Genomic DNA, 18489 nt, shown 5'->3' with positions numbered 1-18489 from the left:
GCTTCAGTGTAAACCCATTCCCTGGATTAAGCAAGGATTCCAGCCCTGGTTTTAACATGCACTGTACCTTGCTTCTCTTGACATAGGAATCCTCTTCATAAACATCTCGGGACAAGCCAAAATCAGAAATCTTCATTTTGCGTCCTTCTGCCACCAATACATTTCTGGCTGCTAAATCACGATGAACGAGCTTTTAAAAGAAACCAACAATCATGGTTATTATTCTTATGGGGTAAGATGCATGGAGAAACTTCCAAATATATTTATGCCTATCACAGAGATATGTTCAGCACACTGCTGTAGCATTGTACCTTCATTTCTGCCAGGTACTGCATCCCCCGAGATATCTGCCATGCAAATGAGATCAGATCTCCCATTGTTAAGGCTCTCTCATCTGGGTTCTCCAAGTAGCTTGAATTTCTGTTGGCATCACTGCCCACATAGCTAGTTCCTACTTTCCGACTTTCCCTGAGGAAACTGCGCAAGGAACCATACTTCGCATATTCCACAATTAAATACAGAGGCCCTGAGGAAAAGAAAGAAAAATACAAATCAAGTTGTTCTGCTCTACTTTTCTAAAGATTTTTCTAGTTAACATCACAGACTGGTTTGTAACAATTACAGGCCCCAACCCTGGAAACATCCTTCCCTCGGCACTCAACTTGATGTGGTAGAATTTCTTGTGTATTCAAAAACCCCTAAGAGCTATGCTGGTGGGGGTTTTAACTCCCAATAGGGCCATCAAAGCCAGACAGGGACCCCATGAAAAGCAATCTACTGGTCCCCTAGGTTGTCATTTGAGAGAGAGACTAACAACTTATCCTTGTAAAAAAGTTAAATTATAGACAAACGATAAGTAGCCATTCTGGCAAACAGCCTAATAGAAGAGAGTGGCAGAATTTTCTTTGCGCCCTAACAACATCTGATGGCATGGGAAGGATTCAGATTCAGAATCTTGCAAACAGGCACTTGAGTGGATGTCCTATGGGAATTCTCTCATGCTACAAGCCCATAACTGCTCAGAGCTATAGAGGACACCTAACAACAACTACTAAAGCTAAAGTTGTGAAACAATTTCTGTGTTAGCCTTGTGTTTTCACATTAGAACCTTAGGGTGTGTACCCTGTACGGTTCTCTACATACCCAAGCAGTGCCTGTTTTTAGGGAAACAATGAGAAGGTACCGGTCAGCATGGCAGGCAGCGGTCTCAGCCACCAGCTGCCTATCTGTTGTCAGGTTGTTTTGTAGGCATCATGGCACAGAGTTTTACACAGTGTCTTTGCTTGGATATGGGGAGCATGTTTACAAGGAAACAAGGTTTCACTGAACAAAAAATGTGTGTGATATCTATATCTATCTATATATGTAAAATTAGATTGAACTAGTTTTTATTCGGTCTAGCCATGCACTAAATTTTGGTGTGCTGGCAACAATCATTAAACTATAGATTGATTCATGTAAAAAAATTAATCCAGTGCATGACACATGCCATCTTAAATACATGGGGTGAAATCCTGGTCCCACTCAAATTTTCCATGATTTCACCTGTGATGTGCCTCATTCTGTGTAGGTTTTGGAGTGAATCATAGAATATTAGGGTTGGAAGGGATCTCAGGAGGTCATCTAGTCCAACCCCCTGCTCAAAGCAGGACCAATCCCCAGATTTTTACCCCAGTTCCCCAAACAGACCCCTCAAGGATTGAACTCACAACCCTGGGTTTAGCAGGCCAATGCTCAAACTGCTGAGCTATCCCTCCCGCCATATGGTATGTTTTATCATTAGCTGTGAATTCATGTGTTTGGTTAGTGACACACTTATTTAATGCTCTTTTTGGTTCTATTGATGGAATCACACACGTGCATATACACACAAATATTATATATTTAGCAAATATTAGGCCAGATCTTGCTTGCCTGATGCAGGCAAATAGTCTTATTGACTGCAAGAAGATAATACCTTAATAAGGTCAGGAGGATTCAAGAAAGCAAACAGAATACAATTCATTCATGCAATAAGTAGCTGCACAAAGATGTTGGGTCATAATCTGTTCCTCTCAGTCATCTGAGTTTAAATTCAGAATAAATCCACTGACATCAGTAGAACGACTCCAGATTCACACTGATGAAGAAATACTGGCTTGATGAATAGAGCTCTTTAGCTTTCACCTTTTAATTTTCTTTTAAACCTAGCTGAAAAATCAAGCCTGTATAAGGAATTACTTAAGAAACCTGATTTTAAAAAAAATCAAAAATTACTTTCTGGAGCATGTGGTATTTAGCTCACAAAGTATCTTCTCCTTCCAGCACACTAATTAAGGTGCCTTTTCAAAGCACTCAAGTATAGGTTCTCAACAAAAACCCTGACATTTCAATCCATTAGCAAGCTTCTCCTCCCTACCACCCACATAAATAATATCCACTCAGCACTACAATGCTGAGTACATTTGTCAGCTGTATCAAAGCCTCCCCACCCCAATGCATTAATGCATTACCTTCATATTTATGAGAAGCGTTCGACTCACAAACAGTTGACAGCACAATGATTTTATCCCCTCTACAAGGTTCTTAAAAACCACCCTGAGTTTTTTTTTAAATCTTACTGAATCTCCCAGATGCACAATCCTGAATTCTACGTGCCCCTAGAATGCACGGTTACATCATCAGGAGTTCTGAAAATGCAGGACTAAGCCTTACGAATTTGTGGCCATGTAAATCACTCACGCTCCATAACAACTGAAAGATCAACTTACAGCAGATATTTTATGGCAGAAGATGTTGCCATGCAACTCCATTCAACATTAATGGGAACTGTTCAGATAAATCCTCATGAACTGCACTGAAAGTTTGCCCCTTTGGCTGTTTATAATACATTTTTTTGAAAATTATTTCCCCCATGTATTTGCAGCGAAGTACAGTATACAGGTCAGTGAAACCAGTTTTTGACAAGTGTAAGCATTCACGTAAGCACCACACAACAGAATCATGCCAGGGCAGAAAAACTGAAAGTAAAATTAACTAGCAACCTAGTCAGGGGCTAGGTAGTGGGTTGTCCCTTACCTACTTGTTCACACAGAACCCTGGCAAAACGATGCCCCAATCTCTGACTTGGGCCTTTAGGGGCTACTAGAATACAAAATAATGATCATATTGAAAATCCAGTTGAGCCAAATTAGAAGAGGCTCCCTGAGAACCAAATTAGTGTTGTCATAAACAGATAGCTAAGGGTTAATGTTCTTTTACCTGGAAAGGAGTAACCTGAAACACCTGACCAGAGGACCAATCAGGAAACAAGACTTTTTCAAATCTGGGTGGAGGGAAGTTTTGTGTGTGGCTTCTTTGTTCTTTGTCTTGTGTCTGTCCCTCTCGGCTATGGGAAGGATTTTTCTGTCTCCTGCTTTCTAATCTTCTGTTTCCCAGTTGTAAGTACAGAAAGGATAGTGGTTTATATGTTGGGTTTTTTTGTATTTACATGTGTGTAGTTGCTGAAGTGTTTTGAATTGTGTTCTTTTTGAATAAGGCTGTTTATTCATATTTCTTTTAAGCAATTGACCCTGTATTTGTAACCTTAATATAGAGAGACCATTTTTATGTATTTTTTCTTTCTTTTTATATAAAACTTTCTTTTTTAAGACCTGTTGGAGTTTTTCTTTAGTGGGGGACTCCAGGGAATTGAGTCTGTAGCTCACCAGGGAATTGGTGGGAGGAAGAAGTCAGGGGGGAAAAGAAAATCTGTGTGTGTTAGATTTACTAGCCTGACTTTGCATTCCCTCTGGAAGAAGAGGGGGTGGGGGAGAGATTGTCTCTCGGTACTTGTGTTTTCCAGGACTGGAAATAGGGAGGGTGGAGTCCCTCTGTTTAGATTCACGGAGCTTGCTTCTTTATATCTCTCCAGGAACCCAGGGAGGGAACACCTGGAGGGGGGAAGGGAAATGGTTTATTCCCCTTTGTTATGAGACTCAAGGAATTTGGGTCTTTGGGGTCCCCAGGGAAGGTTTTTGGGGGGACCAGAGTGCCCCAAAACACTCTAATTTTTTGGGTGGTGGCAGCTTTACCAGGTCCAAGCTGGTAACTAAGCTTGGAGGTTTTCATGCTAACACCCATATTTTGGACGCTAAGGTCCAAATCTGGGAATATGTTATGACAAGTGTAAAAAAATAGAGGCAGAAAAAGAAACTGGTCAGGAAATATTTTAAAATAGCTTTAGAATCAAAATATGTTTGTCTCTGACTATATAGGTGGTATCCATAAGATCTGCCGCTAGTTTTGCTGAAATCAGGATTTCCACTTCTCTCACTCATTCTTAACACCACCATTTTTAACCAATAGCAAATTTATAAAAGGTATTTTGCAATTTAAATAGTACTTCAGCCCCAAGCTAGATCCATTCCTTGTTTCTCTCTTACTAACTAGCTGCTGACACTTACCATCCTGACTGCATGCTCCATACAGTTTGATGACATGAGGGTGGTTGACCTGTTTCAAGAGATTGAACTCTGACAGCAGATCTCGCAGCTCACTCTGGGAAGCGTTTTCTATAGAAGGCATCAAAACCAGACATCTAGTTAATAAAACACTGCAAAAGGAATGTGCCACCTATAAACTAAGCTGTACATTAGCATGCTGCTACCTATTTGAAGTATTGAGATGCTCTGACCAAGTGATTAAGGTGCTCAACTGAATTCCAGAGGTTATGGATTCACTTCTCACTCCATCTCATACTGATGGCTAATTCACCCAGCAGCAAAATTGGCACCTGATCCATAGTGTTAGGGCTGTGAAAGGCGGTCAGCATGAGGCTAGACACATCACTCCCTTGCGTAGTGTTGGCTATGGAAACTGACATGCGTTAGCCTGTGGCTTGGGGCAGACTTTGACTTATTTTAGGTATTTGCAGGGGACTAATCATTGTAGTATAAAACAGGTACAATCTAAGAACAAGAATTTCAGAATGCTCTTGAAATGAGTATGGAGATGAAAAGCTTCAAGTGCTGTACTATCAGCTTTGTAACGGTTTTCAGAGAAGAGACAGGGCCTTATTCTTCATTGATGTTCAGTCATTCACATCTTTGCCAAGTAGAGGTGGGTGAAATTTTTCAGCTAATGGTCTACTCACTGAAAAATGCAGTTTTAGATGACCCCAAACTATTCAGGAATGTGACACAAATAGTTTTGGCCAAAAAAAATATTTTTGGGATTTAGCTATCATTCACAAAACAGCAGGAGGAACTAGAGGTCGTCATGGGCCCTCTTTATAAATTTTAGCCCAGTGATTAGCACACTCCCCTGGGATGTGGGAGACAAAAGTTAAATTCCCATTCTCACATCCCACATCAGGCAGAAGGCTATTTGAACTTGGGTCTCCCACCTCAGCCCTAACCACAAGGCTATAGAGTCATTCTCACACACACTCCTCTCTTTCCCAGTGACTATTCAAGTATTTCATCCAAAGTGGAATAACTTCAATAGCAGGTATTGAAAGATCCTCACACCAGACTATCCCACAGCCCAATGGTTAATGTGTTTTCCTGCAATATGGGAGGACCAAGTTCTCCATTAGGCAGACAGGGCTGTTGAACCACGGTCTTGTGAGTGTTCTAGTACTGGGCTAAAGCTATAAGGAGATGGGTGGCATGACCCTCTTCCCCTGTTTTGTAAATCTAGCCTTTTCAAAATAGCCAAAACAGCATGTTTCAGGTCAGACAAAATGATTTGTTCAATGCAAAATCATTTTTTTTTCAATTCGCTGAATTTTGTTCACAATTTTTGGGAACTGCCAGTGAACCACAAAATCAGTTATCCATCCAGCTCTACAGCCACCTGAGAGTACAGCACTGCCATCTAACTTAGTAGCATTTTATACTCACTCTGCACTGGTGTATTTGACTAGATAAGCTGCAAGCACTGAAAAATCAAACCCGGAGCCTTTTGTGCCGTGTAACTGTATTGCAATTACTGCATCCCTTTTCCACAATACATACAGTAGACAAGATTTAGAGGGCTCAGCACCCAATATAGCAGGAGATCTCCAATAGGCCTAAAGCTAATTTATGTGATGAACCCAATCAGGGTGATCTGAGCTTTGGAAGTTTACATAAGCCAAGCATTTCTCTTGACCAGAACTCCCTTGTTCAAACCAAGCTTACAGAAACATCCATGGTTTGCCTCAACCCTCTTTTCCCCCAAAATATTTGATTAAAGATAAAATTCAGTTCTACGCTTGTTAATCTTGCAGTACATATCCAGAATTCCAGACTTGGAGCTGAGTAGAGAGTTTCTATTGACATCAATACAAGATACCTTTCCAGACTTCTTTGCTGATGTCAGTGGGATGGGTACTGATTCAGTTATACTATACCTTGGCTGTCTGCCAGCATAAAACGTTTTAGAGAACATTCCAGGGTAGTGATTTTTTTTGTTATTGTTTTATTTTCTTTTCTATTTGTTCACAAGGAAGTAAAAACAACAGCAACACAAAAATGTTTACCCAAGTAATGGGCAAATGTTTTCCACCATCCAGCTGTCATGGAACATTTGGGGGAGCTATCTGAGAGAGAAATATGCACCGCAAAAGGTATTTATTAGAGTTCGTACTATTATCATAAATGCCTTATGAATTTATTAGAGGAGGGTGCTTAAAATAAAGGGTTACCCTTGACTGCTATCAATTATGCTCCAGATAATAGCTAAGGAAAGTCAAATGGTAAGTCAACTGGAATTAAGAATGTCACTTTTTAACAGCATATTTCGGAATTTTAGCTCAGTTACATATTATCGATGTAAAAAGTCACTAGTACTTGTAAATGTAAATAAATAAAATTGGCACGCTGTAAAGATTATGGATATTCCATTTATAATACCATGTAAAAGGTTATTTTAGCGTTACGTGTAGAGCTATATTAGTCTTTGTCTCTGCAAGACCAAGTTCCAGGGCTCCGTCTGCATGCTCTGTTTTTGATTTCATCTCCACTGAACCCTCGTTATAAGGAAGCCTTTTTATAAATGTAGACATACATTTCATAACTCATTTATTTCATCGGTAAATTGATATAATATGCAATTTCCTTGCACTCAGTGAGAGGATGATGGACTTTTTTTTTAAGCTTGCACATAATAAAAATGCTAATAAGAAACCCATTATCCTATTGTAATTGTGTTTTCTTATTCACAGCAGCAATTAATGACTGAGGTCATCCAGCCAATGCTTGTTCCCCACCAAAAGAAAGAACTCCTCTACCCAGAAACATTTCTGAATATTTTGTTCCTTCTCTCATATTCCTAGGGTGCTTATCTCCTTGGTATATAGGGACCACACACCATTATGAAGTAGTATCAGATTCTATCACAAAGCAGGGTTACTTCGTCTCTGTTCTTTCCATTTCTACATCATCCTTCAGGACGATGCAGTTAAAATTACCCTTCTGTCAAAACAACAGGATCAGTGCTAGGTTGTGTGGGGCCTTATGTGATCTAAAGGCCTCCATTTGCCTTCTTTGACCTGTGACCAAGGACTACCATCTCAATGATATTGTCCAGATGATGTAGCCATTAGGTGTGAAATGTGGCATAAACCAAAGCCTACCACTGGCTTCACTGGGGGAATATGGTGGTACTTGCTCTGGTATACACAAAGTGCCAACTCATTATTTCATTACTTTGCTCTCCTTTTTAAGGTGGCACATGTAGGAGAAAGGTAGGTATAGCTGGGTTTGAAAAAAGAAGGACATATGGGTCAGTTTCCTTAATGAAAGAAAGTACGATAGGTAGAGATAGATGGATACAGAAGCCCCCTTCTTATCAACCAGAGTTTGTCTAGTGTAAGTTTTCTTCCAACTCTGTAGCCTCAGATTCTTTGAGTTTAAAACTCAACTGGATAAAACAATAGTCTTAAATTAATAATTCTTAACACTTACATAGGGATTTCATGTGAGGTTTTCAGAAGTCGGCTCAGCATCGGCCTAGCTTTGCTTCCACTGACTTCAAATGAGAGTTTTTCAAATGGACTTTAACGGTAGCATAATTAGAGCAAGGCTGAGAGCTTTTCAAAATGTCACCCTGTGTATACAAAGTGCTTTACAAACTGCCTATTGCTTTTTTCTATAGCCGTGTTAGCTGGGTAAGTATTATTACCCACTATTACACAGATTGGAAAATTTAAGTAGAGAGATGAAGTGAATTGACCATGGCCAGCCTACAATTAGAGCTGAAGGCTTCCTGGATTTCCTGCTCCTTGCTCAAAACCAGTAGACTACACCTCTGTCAAGTAAATATATCAGATCAATCCGGCACAGGCAGGGAAGTAGATGAATAGCTTAATAGGTCCGTTCTGTCTCTAGCACAAATGGTCTACTTAAAAATATTTTAATATAAAAAGCTGTGCAAAGTTTTAAAAAGCCCTTGTGATGCTTCAATCAATGACAACTTAAATGAGATACATATGCCACAGTAAATCACATTGCCCTTGTTTAGCACAAGCTAGGGCCTTTGGAAATTACTGTTTGCATCAATGTGGCACTCTCCCTTTCGATGGGAATATGTCAGTACGTAAATAGAATACTGGAGGAAATGCTGCCAAGATGCTGGCAGGGCCTGCCCCCAGATGGCTTCCTGCGTGCACACTAGACCCTTGTGAAATAGATTCAAAGGTTCCCAGATAGCTTTCAAATCATTTCAGGGAAATGTACCTTTTAGCATTTTCACTGCCACTGTGGTGTAACCTGCTTTCCCCTTGAGTCTGAACGCTGTTGCCTTGACGACCTTTCCAAATTCTCCTTCTCCTAGGGTCTTGCCTAGAACCAGGTTCTTCCGGGGGAATTCCCATTTGGGGTCCTCCTGTACGAGAAAAAAAAGGAATCCTATCAGATAAAATGAAATAGAAGGGGTTATCTTATGAGACAGAAGGGGCCAGCTCCTGACTGGTAACTCAAATCACAAAAGTTTAATACAATATTAGATTTCAGGGAAGACATTATGCTCAGTTATCTGATTAATTTTTGTTTTTGTTCCATTATCAGACAGAAGACCATGACTTATTTCTTCTACAACAGCTTCTAAAAGCTCTTTCAAGCATTTTTAAATTAGCTAGAAATTTCCTCTAGATAAAAAGGCATTAGGTGCAGCCTATCAATATGGATAACGTTAACAGGCCTACCTGAGATTTTTTTTGTACAGTTGAAACACTGACTGAACAAATGCTCACCTTCAAAATAAAGTATGCATATTTGATCTTGCAGTTCTGTTTAACTTGTGGGAAAAGGTTTTCCTTTAAGAGTTCATCACAGACAATAATCCATCTGTTATGAAGTGCTATTGAGCCTTACAGTTACAGAACAGTGACAAAATGTATAAACCAACCAAGAAATAAAAGCAAATAGAGTACAGGCTACTATGAACGCATCAATATCTAACATTCAAATGTATCAGATGCTGCCATATGGGTCAGACAAAAGGACAGTGTTTCACTGCACAGGACTTTTCCAGACACCATCCTATTTGCCCCAAGTAGAAAATAAATAAAAATGCACAAACTGGCAGGTATCCTACACAGTATAATCAAACAACAGAAATTGCATTAAAGGGCTGGTGGGAGGGTGGAGTGGGGAAAGCCTTCCAAAGTATGCAGATAAACCCACCCCAAACTAAACTTTATAAGTGAAATCCTATTATGTAAATTAAAATTTAGTCAATGCACTAATATAAAGTCTTGTGTTCAAGCTCCACAGTACAGCACGTGCAGTCCAATTGAATGCTGGAAGATATTACTAAAACAATGACATAATTTTTACAGTGAAAGTGCAAACTGTACAGCTAGCTGAAAATGGAAGTAGCCAATAATGACAATACTAGGGAACAAAAGTAATTAGCCCCAGACTTTCCAGGGAACTAGTTTACTTGAATCCAATTGTTCATTTCAGTAGAGCAATTATTTAGTTCCATACCCCGGGGCAGAAGCTCACAATCAAACTATTGCACTATAAGAAATGTTATACAAATAAATGGTACAATAATAGCCTATGCAAAGTTGATATCAGGCTACTGTTCCGTATTTGATAAATAATTAAATACTTTCCATTTGCAGTACATGACAATTTTCACTGAGAACTTGAAATCCTTCAGAAAGTTACCATTCTCTCTCAGATGGGGAAACTAACAGAGTGATGGTGTGACTTGCCCAAGAAAATATTACAAATCAGTAGTTGAGTCAGGAATAGAGCTCAGGTCTTCTCACTCCCAGGTCTGTGCTTAAACCACTAGACAGTGTTACCTTACATTCAAGGGAGGCAGTGTTTCCTAGTGTATAGCAATGGACTAAGACTCAGGAGACTTGAGTTCTTTTCCCCACTCTGCCAATGACCTCCTGCGTGACCTTGTTCATGTCACTTCACTGCTCTGTGCCTCAGTTTCCCCACCTGTAAAATGAGGATAATGTTACTGGCCTCCTTTGCAAAATTGATTTGAAATCTACAAGCAAGGAGTGTTTTATAAGCTAGATGCTACTACTATTTATCCTCATGATAGAGATATTGGTCAGCAAATAGACTGCAAACATTGACAATCAGTTTAACCTCAGTTAGTCTAACCCTGTACTGAAGTCAATGCCAAAAGAAATAAGGGATTAGATTGTGCCTAGAGTATTACATTTCTTTAGACACTAATAGTAAGAGAAAATGTAGTTGGCTTCTGCAGGAAGTTATGATCTAATTAATTACCATGCATTCATTAGAGATCTTTGTCTTATTCCCTCTATGTGGGTGATTTTTGTTTAATTTCATTTGAATCATAGACTGCAACATCTTTGGGGGAAGGCCTCTCTTTCACTAACAGTGAATTTTTAGGCCTGCTTAAGTCAGTGGGGCCAGAATTTCACCTTAAATGTTTGTCCAGCATAATGTACCTCAAATCAAAATGGGGGTTTGGGGCACTACCACAACATATTCAGTAGACAACACACAACTTTCCTTAGAAAGTCCAATTTGTGGCAAAATAAAAAAGCCAAGTCAAATCAGTACACACTTTCAAGGAGTAAAATATAAAATCTTACAGGTATTTTAAAGGTGTCAACAGGCACCTGGTTCTCCATAGAGTCCAGAGATGGCCGACGAACATTTGTAGAAGAGTAACTGATGGGGTAGGACTGGGCTGGGCGCCGAAAGGTCATCTCCGCTGAGGCAATTGGAGGCTTTGGAGAATTCTTGTGGTAACGGTGGATGAAATAAGAAGAGAGCAGCACGGAGATAATGAAGGAGAGAAGAACTGCCCCTGCAATCACGGTCTTGCACACGTCATCACACAGCGGCTCTGTGGGCAGAGGAGGAATTGATTATGGTTCTGCTGGTTTCGTTTTCAATTTTTTCCCATCTCATCTCTTTCCACACACCCCCTTTGGTAGCTCTTTACCATTCACAACAGCATCTACTTAGAGGTTTTGAATTAAATTTACAGTCATTTCATAAACTACACTAAAACCCTGGATCTAATTGTCAAAGAAGGTAGAAGTGGTGCACTTGCAAATATACCAAGTGCAGCTGCAAAATCCTATATTTTCCCCAAGCTCTGTGGGTAATTGCATGCCTAAATGCCTGTTAAACTGTAACTAAATTTAGTTAGAGTCTCACAGCCCTTAGTAATGCAGGTACTGACTTCATCTGACTTCATATATTCACTTGCCAGCATCACTGCAGACTCTGGGAACACAATCCCATTGATATCCATGTCAAATCCCCTTCTGTACTAACTAACATTTTCCCCAGAAGTGTATGTTATCATAGAATCACAGAAATGTAGGGTTGGATGGAACCTCGAAAGGCCATCTAATCTATCCCCTTGCACTGAGGCGAGATCACGTATAACTTTATTTATGAGTATTTTCAAGTCTCCCTTTCCCCTTTTTCCTGCACGGGAACCCCTCTCTATCTTCACAAGGGGGGTGGGGTGGAGGTTCTTAGTTGTATTATTGCTTTCATTTTATTTTTTGCTTTTCACTTTATAATACATTGTCAGTGTCACAAGTCCTTCATGGAGAAGGCTCATTAGAAAACAATCACTACTTCCCCTTTTGCAAGTGCTCCCATTCTCCCTTCCTTTGAAAACAGTGCAAGAGGTGTAGTTAGGTAGCAATCCAACCCTCAGGAGAATGGATAAGGTGATTCCAGCACCTTCCACAACTGTCTTTTCCATCTCTGAGTTCTGTAGTTGAGATTTTTAACTCAAGTCCAGTGGAAAGTAATCCCCGAACCACCTTTGAAAATTTCAGACCACGAGTCCATGCTACACTTCCACTGAAATGCAGCCACCTCTGGGGATTGTAGGGCAGCCAACCAGTGTATTGTGCAACACTGGATGGGAGGGGACACTATGAGAAGAACACAGGGACAAAATCCATTGAGAATCCTTAATGTCCAAATCCAGAAGCTCCCTTCTTAATGCTTTGTATGCTGGCAGGCCATGAACGTAAACATTACCCAGCAACATGTAAATGAGTTTAGATGGTTTTATGTATCAAAGACAGGAATATTGTATAGAGTAGGAAAGGCTAGTGTCACAAGAGCAAGAAAACTGTAAAACCAGCTAAATAATCTTTAGACTTACCTTTAATATCATCTTTCTCACAGTAACAGTTTTGTCTTGGGAAGCAGTAACAAACCCCATGTCCTGATTTAATTCCATGAGCGCCTCTCTCATGACCACCAATGATGTTTCCATCTAATCAAATACAAACACAAGCTCAGATTCTCATGCTGTAGTTAAAAGGTAAAGCTCAACAGATCTTTCCACTAATGGGTTTTTGTGGGCTTACCCTACTAAGTATTTGAAATTTGACAGTGCAGCTCAGATTAAGCAGTAAAAATGTAGATAGGTGAAAAAAATGGACAAAGGATCTCTCGGGGGTTAATGTAAAGAGATTAGGGAACTCAAAGACTGCTTGAATGATAGTTCTGGGCTCACTGATCTGATTAGCAATTATTGCTGGTATAGAAGATCCTGGTTCATAGACTTACATATGGTAGACAAGGTGGGTGTAGGACACAGAGTTTATTTTGGATTATGTCTTTACTTTGTATGTGTGGATACTTCTTCTATTTAAAATGGCCTTTAAATGTTGATAAATGTTGTATATCCATGATTTAATGTTGATTCCCGCTTCCAACTCATCATCTGACATCTGACCTCTTTCTGCCTTGTCAGGTATCCAAAATCTTCCTTGAAAATCTTCTCTTACTTAGTTTAATTTTTCTCTCCCACTGCTCCTCTGTGACTGTTGTGTGCCTTATATACGTAGGACACAGAAGTCTAGTGTTACAGCAGGGAACAGGGGGTTAAGAGACTTTGGTTAGATTCCTGGTTCTGACAAGCATTTGCTCTGATCTTGGACAAATCAGTTAACCGCTCTGCTCCTCAGTTTCCCCATCTTCAGATGGAGATGACAATACCCACTTTTGCAAAGTCTTTTGCAATATTCTGTCGAGAGGCACTATATGAAAGCACTAAAAACTCTGTAAATGAATGTTTTATTGTCTAAGATAATCTATTATTTAGTATAAAGACACACTGTATGTAACCACCCTATGTGCAGAGCTAGCCTCATTTTCAATTGGCAAAGTTCCTGCAGAATCAGGCTCTTTTGAAATCGTCAGTCGATAATCTATAAAACACACTTCCATACAGAAACTATCAGTAGAAATAATCTTTTTTGTCTGCATAGTGCCTTACATCCCCAAGATTTAATAGGATTAAATCAATTGTGTTCTATAGAAATTTAATCAGGTTCTATAGAGATTACGGGTATTAAAATGGAGAATGAGATCATTTCAATAGTTATATTTTTAAACCATCCTATAGAATTCTATACCAAGGATATAACTTTTTATTAAATTCTGCAGGAGGATAAAAAAAATCCTCTAGAAAGGTTATGATTTTCTACTAAATCCTATAAGGATTTTCCATAAGGGAATGCAGCTGTCTCTGTGATGGAGGATGGGGGGGTAAAGCAATGTGCTCCAAAATTGGGGAACAGGGTGTTTTGGCCAATGACATGAGGGCAATCCTCTAATTTGTATGGGGAAAGTGCAATGGGAATTCAACATCCTTGCAGAGTATATAGGACCTCAGTCTTAGAGATCTTTCCTCAAGGGTCCACATGTGCTAAACTGCGTGTGATTTAAGGAGAATATGTTAGGTCAACTCCATCAGAGCTGGAACCTGTTCCAGAAAACATAGGTGTTTCCAGACCTGTCATTTGGTTCCCTATGAGACCTAAATTAATTCCCCTAATTATTCCTCTGTCTTGGAGAGGTGAGCACTGATTGCTACCCGATCTTGCAAGCTCATGGCAGTGAGGGAAGATAACGTCAGATAAGTACAACTGCTTCTACTCCGAAAGTTCTTTGTGAGAGTGGAGGATGTGTCTCCTTGCATAGGACAGCAAGAGAAAAAACACTTCCACTCTGGATATAAATGGGGCTTCCCCCATTGGGTCCAATGGAGCTTATTCTAGGTAGAGCACCGTTACTAGGGAAACCCCGGCTGTCCTACAAATTACATCATGTCTCTATGCTCATCCTTTCATTCAATAAGCAGCTGTTTTCACTGTCTGATGGAGGGCAGGGACTTTCTGCCCTGCCTTCAGATCCTATAAACTGGGGCCCTTACCCAGCACCCCTCCCCAAAGCTGAAAGATGTGAGAGTGACCAGCTGGTAGCTCCAGAAGATCAGAAAACAAACACTGCAGTTTAGATAGGAGCAGAGAATGTTGGATGCTTACACTACCACTGAACACTAAAGTAAGTAAACAAGATTGAATCTTGTACCCAGATTTTCTTTGAAGTTCAGGCTCTGTAGAACCTCATCTAACAGATGAACCTGCAATGATTAGTCCAGTGAAAATCTTTCAGAACCTCTTAATGGGGTTCACATGGCACAGCCAGCCCTGACAAAAAACCCACCACCGTTTAGAATTATCTCCACTATTATATTTAAAGTAATTACATACTGTACTTAGGCATCTACAGAAAGGATGTGGACAAATTGAAGAGAGTCCAGAGGAGGGCAATGAAAATGACTAGGGGGCTGGGGCACATGACTTACAAGGAGAGGCTGAGGAAACTGGGCTTATTTAATCTGCAGAAGAGAAGAATGAGGGAGGATTTGATAACAGCCTTCAACTACCTGAAAAGGGGCGGTTCCAAAGAGGCTGGAGCTAGGCTGTTCTCAGTGGTGGCAGATGATAGAACCTGAAGCAATGGTCTCAAGTTGCAGTGCGGGAGGTTTAGGTTGGATAATTGGAGGGTGGTGAAGCACTGGAATGGGTTACCTAGGAAGGTGGAGGAATCTTCATCCTTAGATGTTTTTAAGGCCCAGCTTGACAAAGCCCTGGCTGGGATGATTTAGCAGGAGGTTGGACTAGATGGCCTCACGAGGTCTCTTCCAACTCTAATCTTCTATGATTCTATGACCTTATTTAGTACGTAAATAGGTTGCCTGTGCTTGATGGTGACGACAGTAGAACCAATTGTTTTAGCTTTTTTGGAAGGGTCCCATTGCAAGCGGCATATGTAATATGTGCATATGGGTATGCATGTATGTATAATTTTGGGGATTTAAGTGCCAAGTGCCTACCTATCAAAATGATAGATGAATGATAAAAATAAATATTTTAGCAGCTGTCTTATGTACACAACATACTTGGCATTACAACATTCAGGATTTTATTATACGTTGTTTGCTTTTGCCAAAGAAATGCCTTCTGCCAATAAAAGCTGAGATAAGGGTTCTTTGTCAGCACATCTGAACTCTTCAAATGCACTAATTTCTCCATCTGGGAACTTATTGGCTGTGAGCACCAACCCTGTGTCCTGAACTGCTAACTCATAACAACATTCTCAATTCATGCATTAACAAGATAGCATACATGACATCTTGAAAGCTTGCGTTACGTGCCTGCTTCTATTGTCGAATAAGATTAATAATTAAAAAAACTCCTTTCAGCCTTCTGTCAAGCAAACTATCTGCCATTACATATGTTGAACATTACAGATTTTAGGGAGGCAGCCTCGAGCACATCATTTGCTGCTTGTAAACTGACAGCTGATTCCACTTATCACCAGTGAAGATTTTTTCAGATGATAGTAAAATATCTATGATCACTTTAAGCATTTCTGACACTTTAAAGTTTATGTTTTGTTCACAAGCAGAATTAGATTTACCGAGGTCTTGTCTACACTGCAATTTAGCCTGCATCAGCTGGGGTGTAAATTCTAATATGCACCAGCATGTTGCGCACTAACTGGCCCATGTGGACTTTGCTGGAGTGCACTAAAGTTCCTTGGGCCAGTTACTGTGCAACATGTGGGTGCACATTAGAAGTTGCTCCTGCTGCCCCTCAGCTGATGCAGGCACAATGTAGACAAATCCAATCTTGCTCTGAGTGAATTCAATCGGAGTTTGGCTATTGACTCTAAATGGTGGAAGACTGAGCTCATAACTCTGAACTTTGCACAACTCAAACATCAGCTATAACACTGTAATATAGATGTGTGTGTTTAATGTATGCACTGTTTTAAAAAGGATCTGGAAACAAGAAAGCAGAACTTGGACCAAACACAGCTTTAACATACCAATTATTATTTTACAGTATATTTTATGTTTGATATTAATGTTAAAACACTCCATACTTGTGCAATCTTGGGGGCACACCGCGGGATCTTTGCTCTCTATAATGTCACAGGTGCCATCTGGACAAGTCCTGATGCTTGGGGTGCAGGTAGAATAATTTGTGGTGATTCCTATAAACATACAAGCACACAACAGTCCAAATACCAAAATGCTTTGAAGAAAAGTTCATTGCACTCTACTGGTGCATGTTGACACACTGAGGCACAGGGAACACTGTCAAATTTAAAAAAAAAAATCAAACTTCTGTCTACAAATTCTTTACCTGCTGTTTTTACAATTAACATGCAAGATGATGATAACTGAATGCGATCAAAAAGTGTGTGGGTTTTCAGGTTATCTACTTGGTGCATTTGACAGCCCTTTGTGCACTGTCAGTTTCAGCTATGGTGATCTTAGGCGTTAGTTGCAACAAAGGTAGGTGAAACATCCTGAGTACAAAGTTTGGCTTTTAAAAACGGATGATCTCTCTTTAAATGTATTTTCACAAGCCTGGGATTGAACATAAGTTTACAAATAGTTGGAGGGAAATTGTGATACTTATGGAAGGGCAGGAGTAAAGCATCAAGTTTGCTATGGAATACTTAAGAATATCATCATTTGTCACATAAGCAATGTGTTGTAAGTGTTACAGAGCACACATTCTCAAGTTTTGGATAACAATTTCCAACTGAGACCTCTCTTGTACCAGCCAGTATCTACCGGTGGGATTTTGTAGAACTTGTGCTGTTCCAAACTCAGTTTATGATTGCAAGGGGTTACGTTGCATCCCATAGGCCATATTCTTCTCTGCACTCCCAGTGATTGCTAATTTGGTACCTGCAGGTGCTGTGATGGGTAGGCCTCAGGGACTGGATTAATGAAGACTTCCCCTTAACTCTGATCTCCTCCCTTCTGCAGGTTTAATTTGTGTATTATTTATACCATAGGTTCTGAGTGGTTTAATACCCTGGGAAGCTCTTCAGCTGAAACAGATCAGCCCAATTACACCATAGCCAATGGAGCTGTGCCAATTTAACATCAGCTGACAAGCTGGCCAATTACGCAGCATAAGTGTGTACCTTTTCCACTTCCCTGTCTCCACTGGCATTTTCCTGTTAGCACTCCTATGCCACCACACTCCTCACATTCAGCACGGTGCTTATTAATGGCACAAGATTCAGGGCAGTCCTCTTCTTTCTTAATAACTGCATGGAACAGAAGCAAGAGAGCGTGAGGTGTCACTAGATGGATTGATAGAGGTGAATACATATGCAGGGCAGCTGGGTTCCAAAACGGAAAAATTCCTTTTTCTAGATTACAAATGAGAGACCCAGGCTATGTATCTTCTTCCTATGTAGTATCAAAGGCGTGGTGGCAGTAGCATCAGGAGCAGCGCCAGAGTTTCTGGTGCCCTAGGCAGAATTCAGGGGGGGCCGCATTTTGTGCGCTCCCCATGGGGCGCGTGGGAGCTTCCGGTTCCACTCCCATCGCGCCGCCAAAGAAAGACCCTCTGCCGAAATGCCGCAGGTGACAGCGGCAGTCATTGAGCTGCTCAATTGCCTACCACTGTTTTCACGGTACGTCGGCAGAAGGTCCTTCTTCGGCAGCGTGAAGGGAGCGGAACCAGAAGCTCCCGTGCACCCAGTAGGGAGCGCACAAAATGCCGCCCACCGAATCCTGGCATCCTAGGCAACCGCCTAGGGTCGCCTAATGGAAGCGCTGGCCCTGAGTAGCATTGCTCTCTCTGATTCCTGGGCATGATGCTGGAATTACAGAAAAGCAGCACGCTGCACTAACAGACCAATTATAATACAAACAATGGATTCAGAAAAAAACAGCTGG

General features: G+C 40.5%; 1 protein-coding gene across 1 annotated transcript in view; it reads right to left on the bottom strand.

Annotated features, from left to right (window-relative positions):
- RET (ret proto-oncogene) overlaps nt 1–18489 on the bottom strand; it is a 112945-nt gene that overhangs the window by 13464 nt on the left and 80992 nt on the right. The window contains exons 8-15 of the mRNA XM_050960732.1: nt 17727–17852; nt 16668–16778; nt 12586–12699; nt 11039–11295; nt 8682–8829; nt 4425–4532; nt 312–526; nt 68–190 (exon numbers count right to left, since the gene is read on the bottom strand). Coding sequence (XP_050816689.1) covers nt 68–190; nt 312–526; nt 4425–4532; nt 8682–8829; nt 11039–11295; nt 12586–12699; nt 16668–16778; nt 17727–17852 — 1202 coding nt within the window. The remainder of the gene's footprint in view (nt 1–67; nt 191–311; nt 527–4424; nt 4533–8681; nt 8830–11038; nt 11296–12585; nt 12700–16667; nt 16779–17726; nt 17853–18489) is intronic.

The sequence above is a fragment of the Gopherus flavomarginatus genome, chromosome 6 (genome assembly GCF_025201925.1).
Source record: "Gopherus flavomarginatus isolate rGopFla2 chromosome 6, rGopFla2.mat.asm, whole genome shotgun sequence".
Lineage (NCBI taxonomy): Eukaryota > Metazoa > Chordata > Testudines > Testudinidae > Gopherus > Gopherus flavomarginatus.
This window is presented reverse-complemented; position numbering and strand designations above follow the sequence as displayed.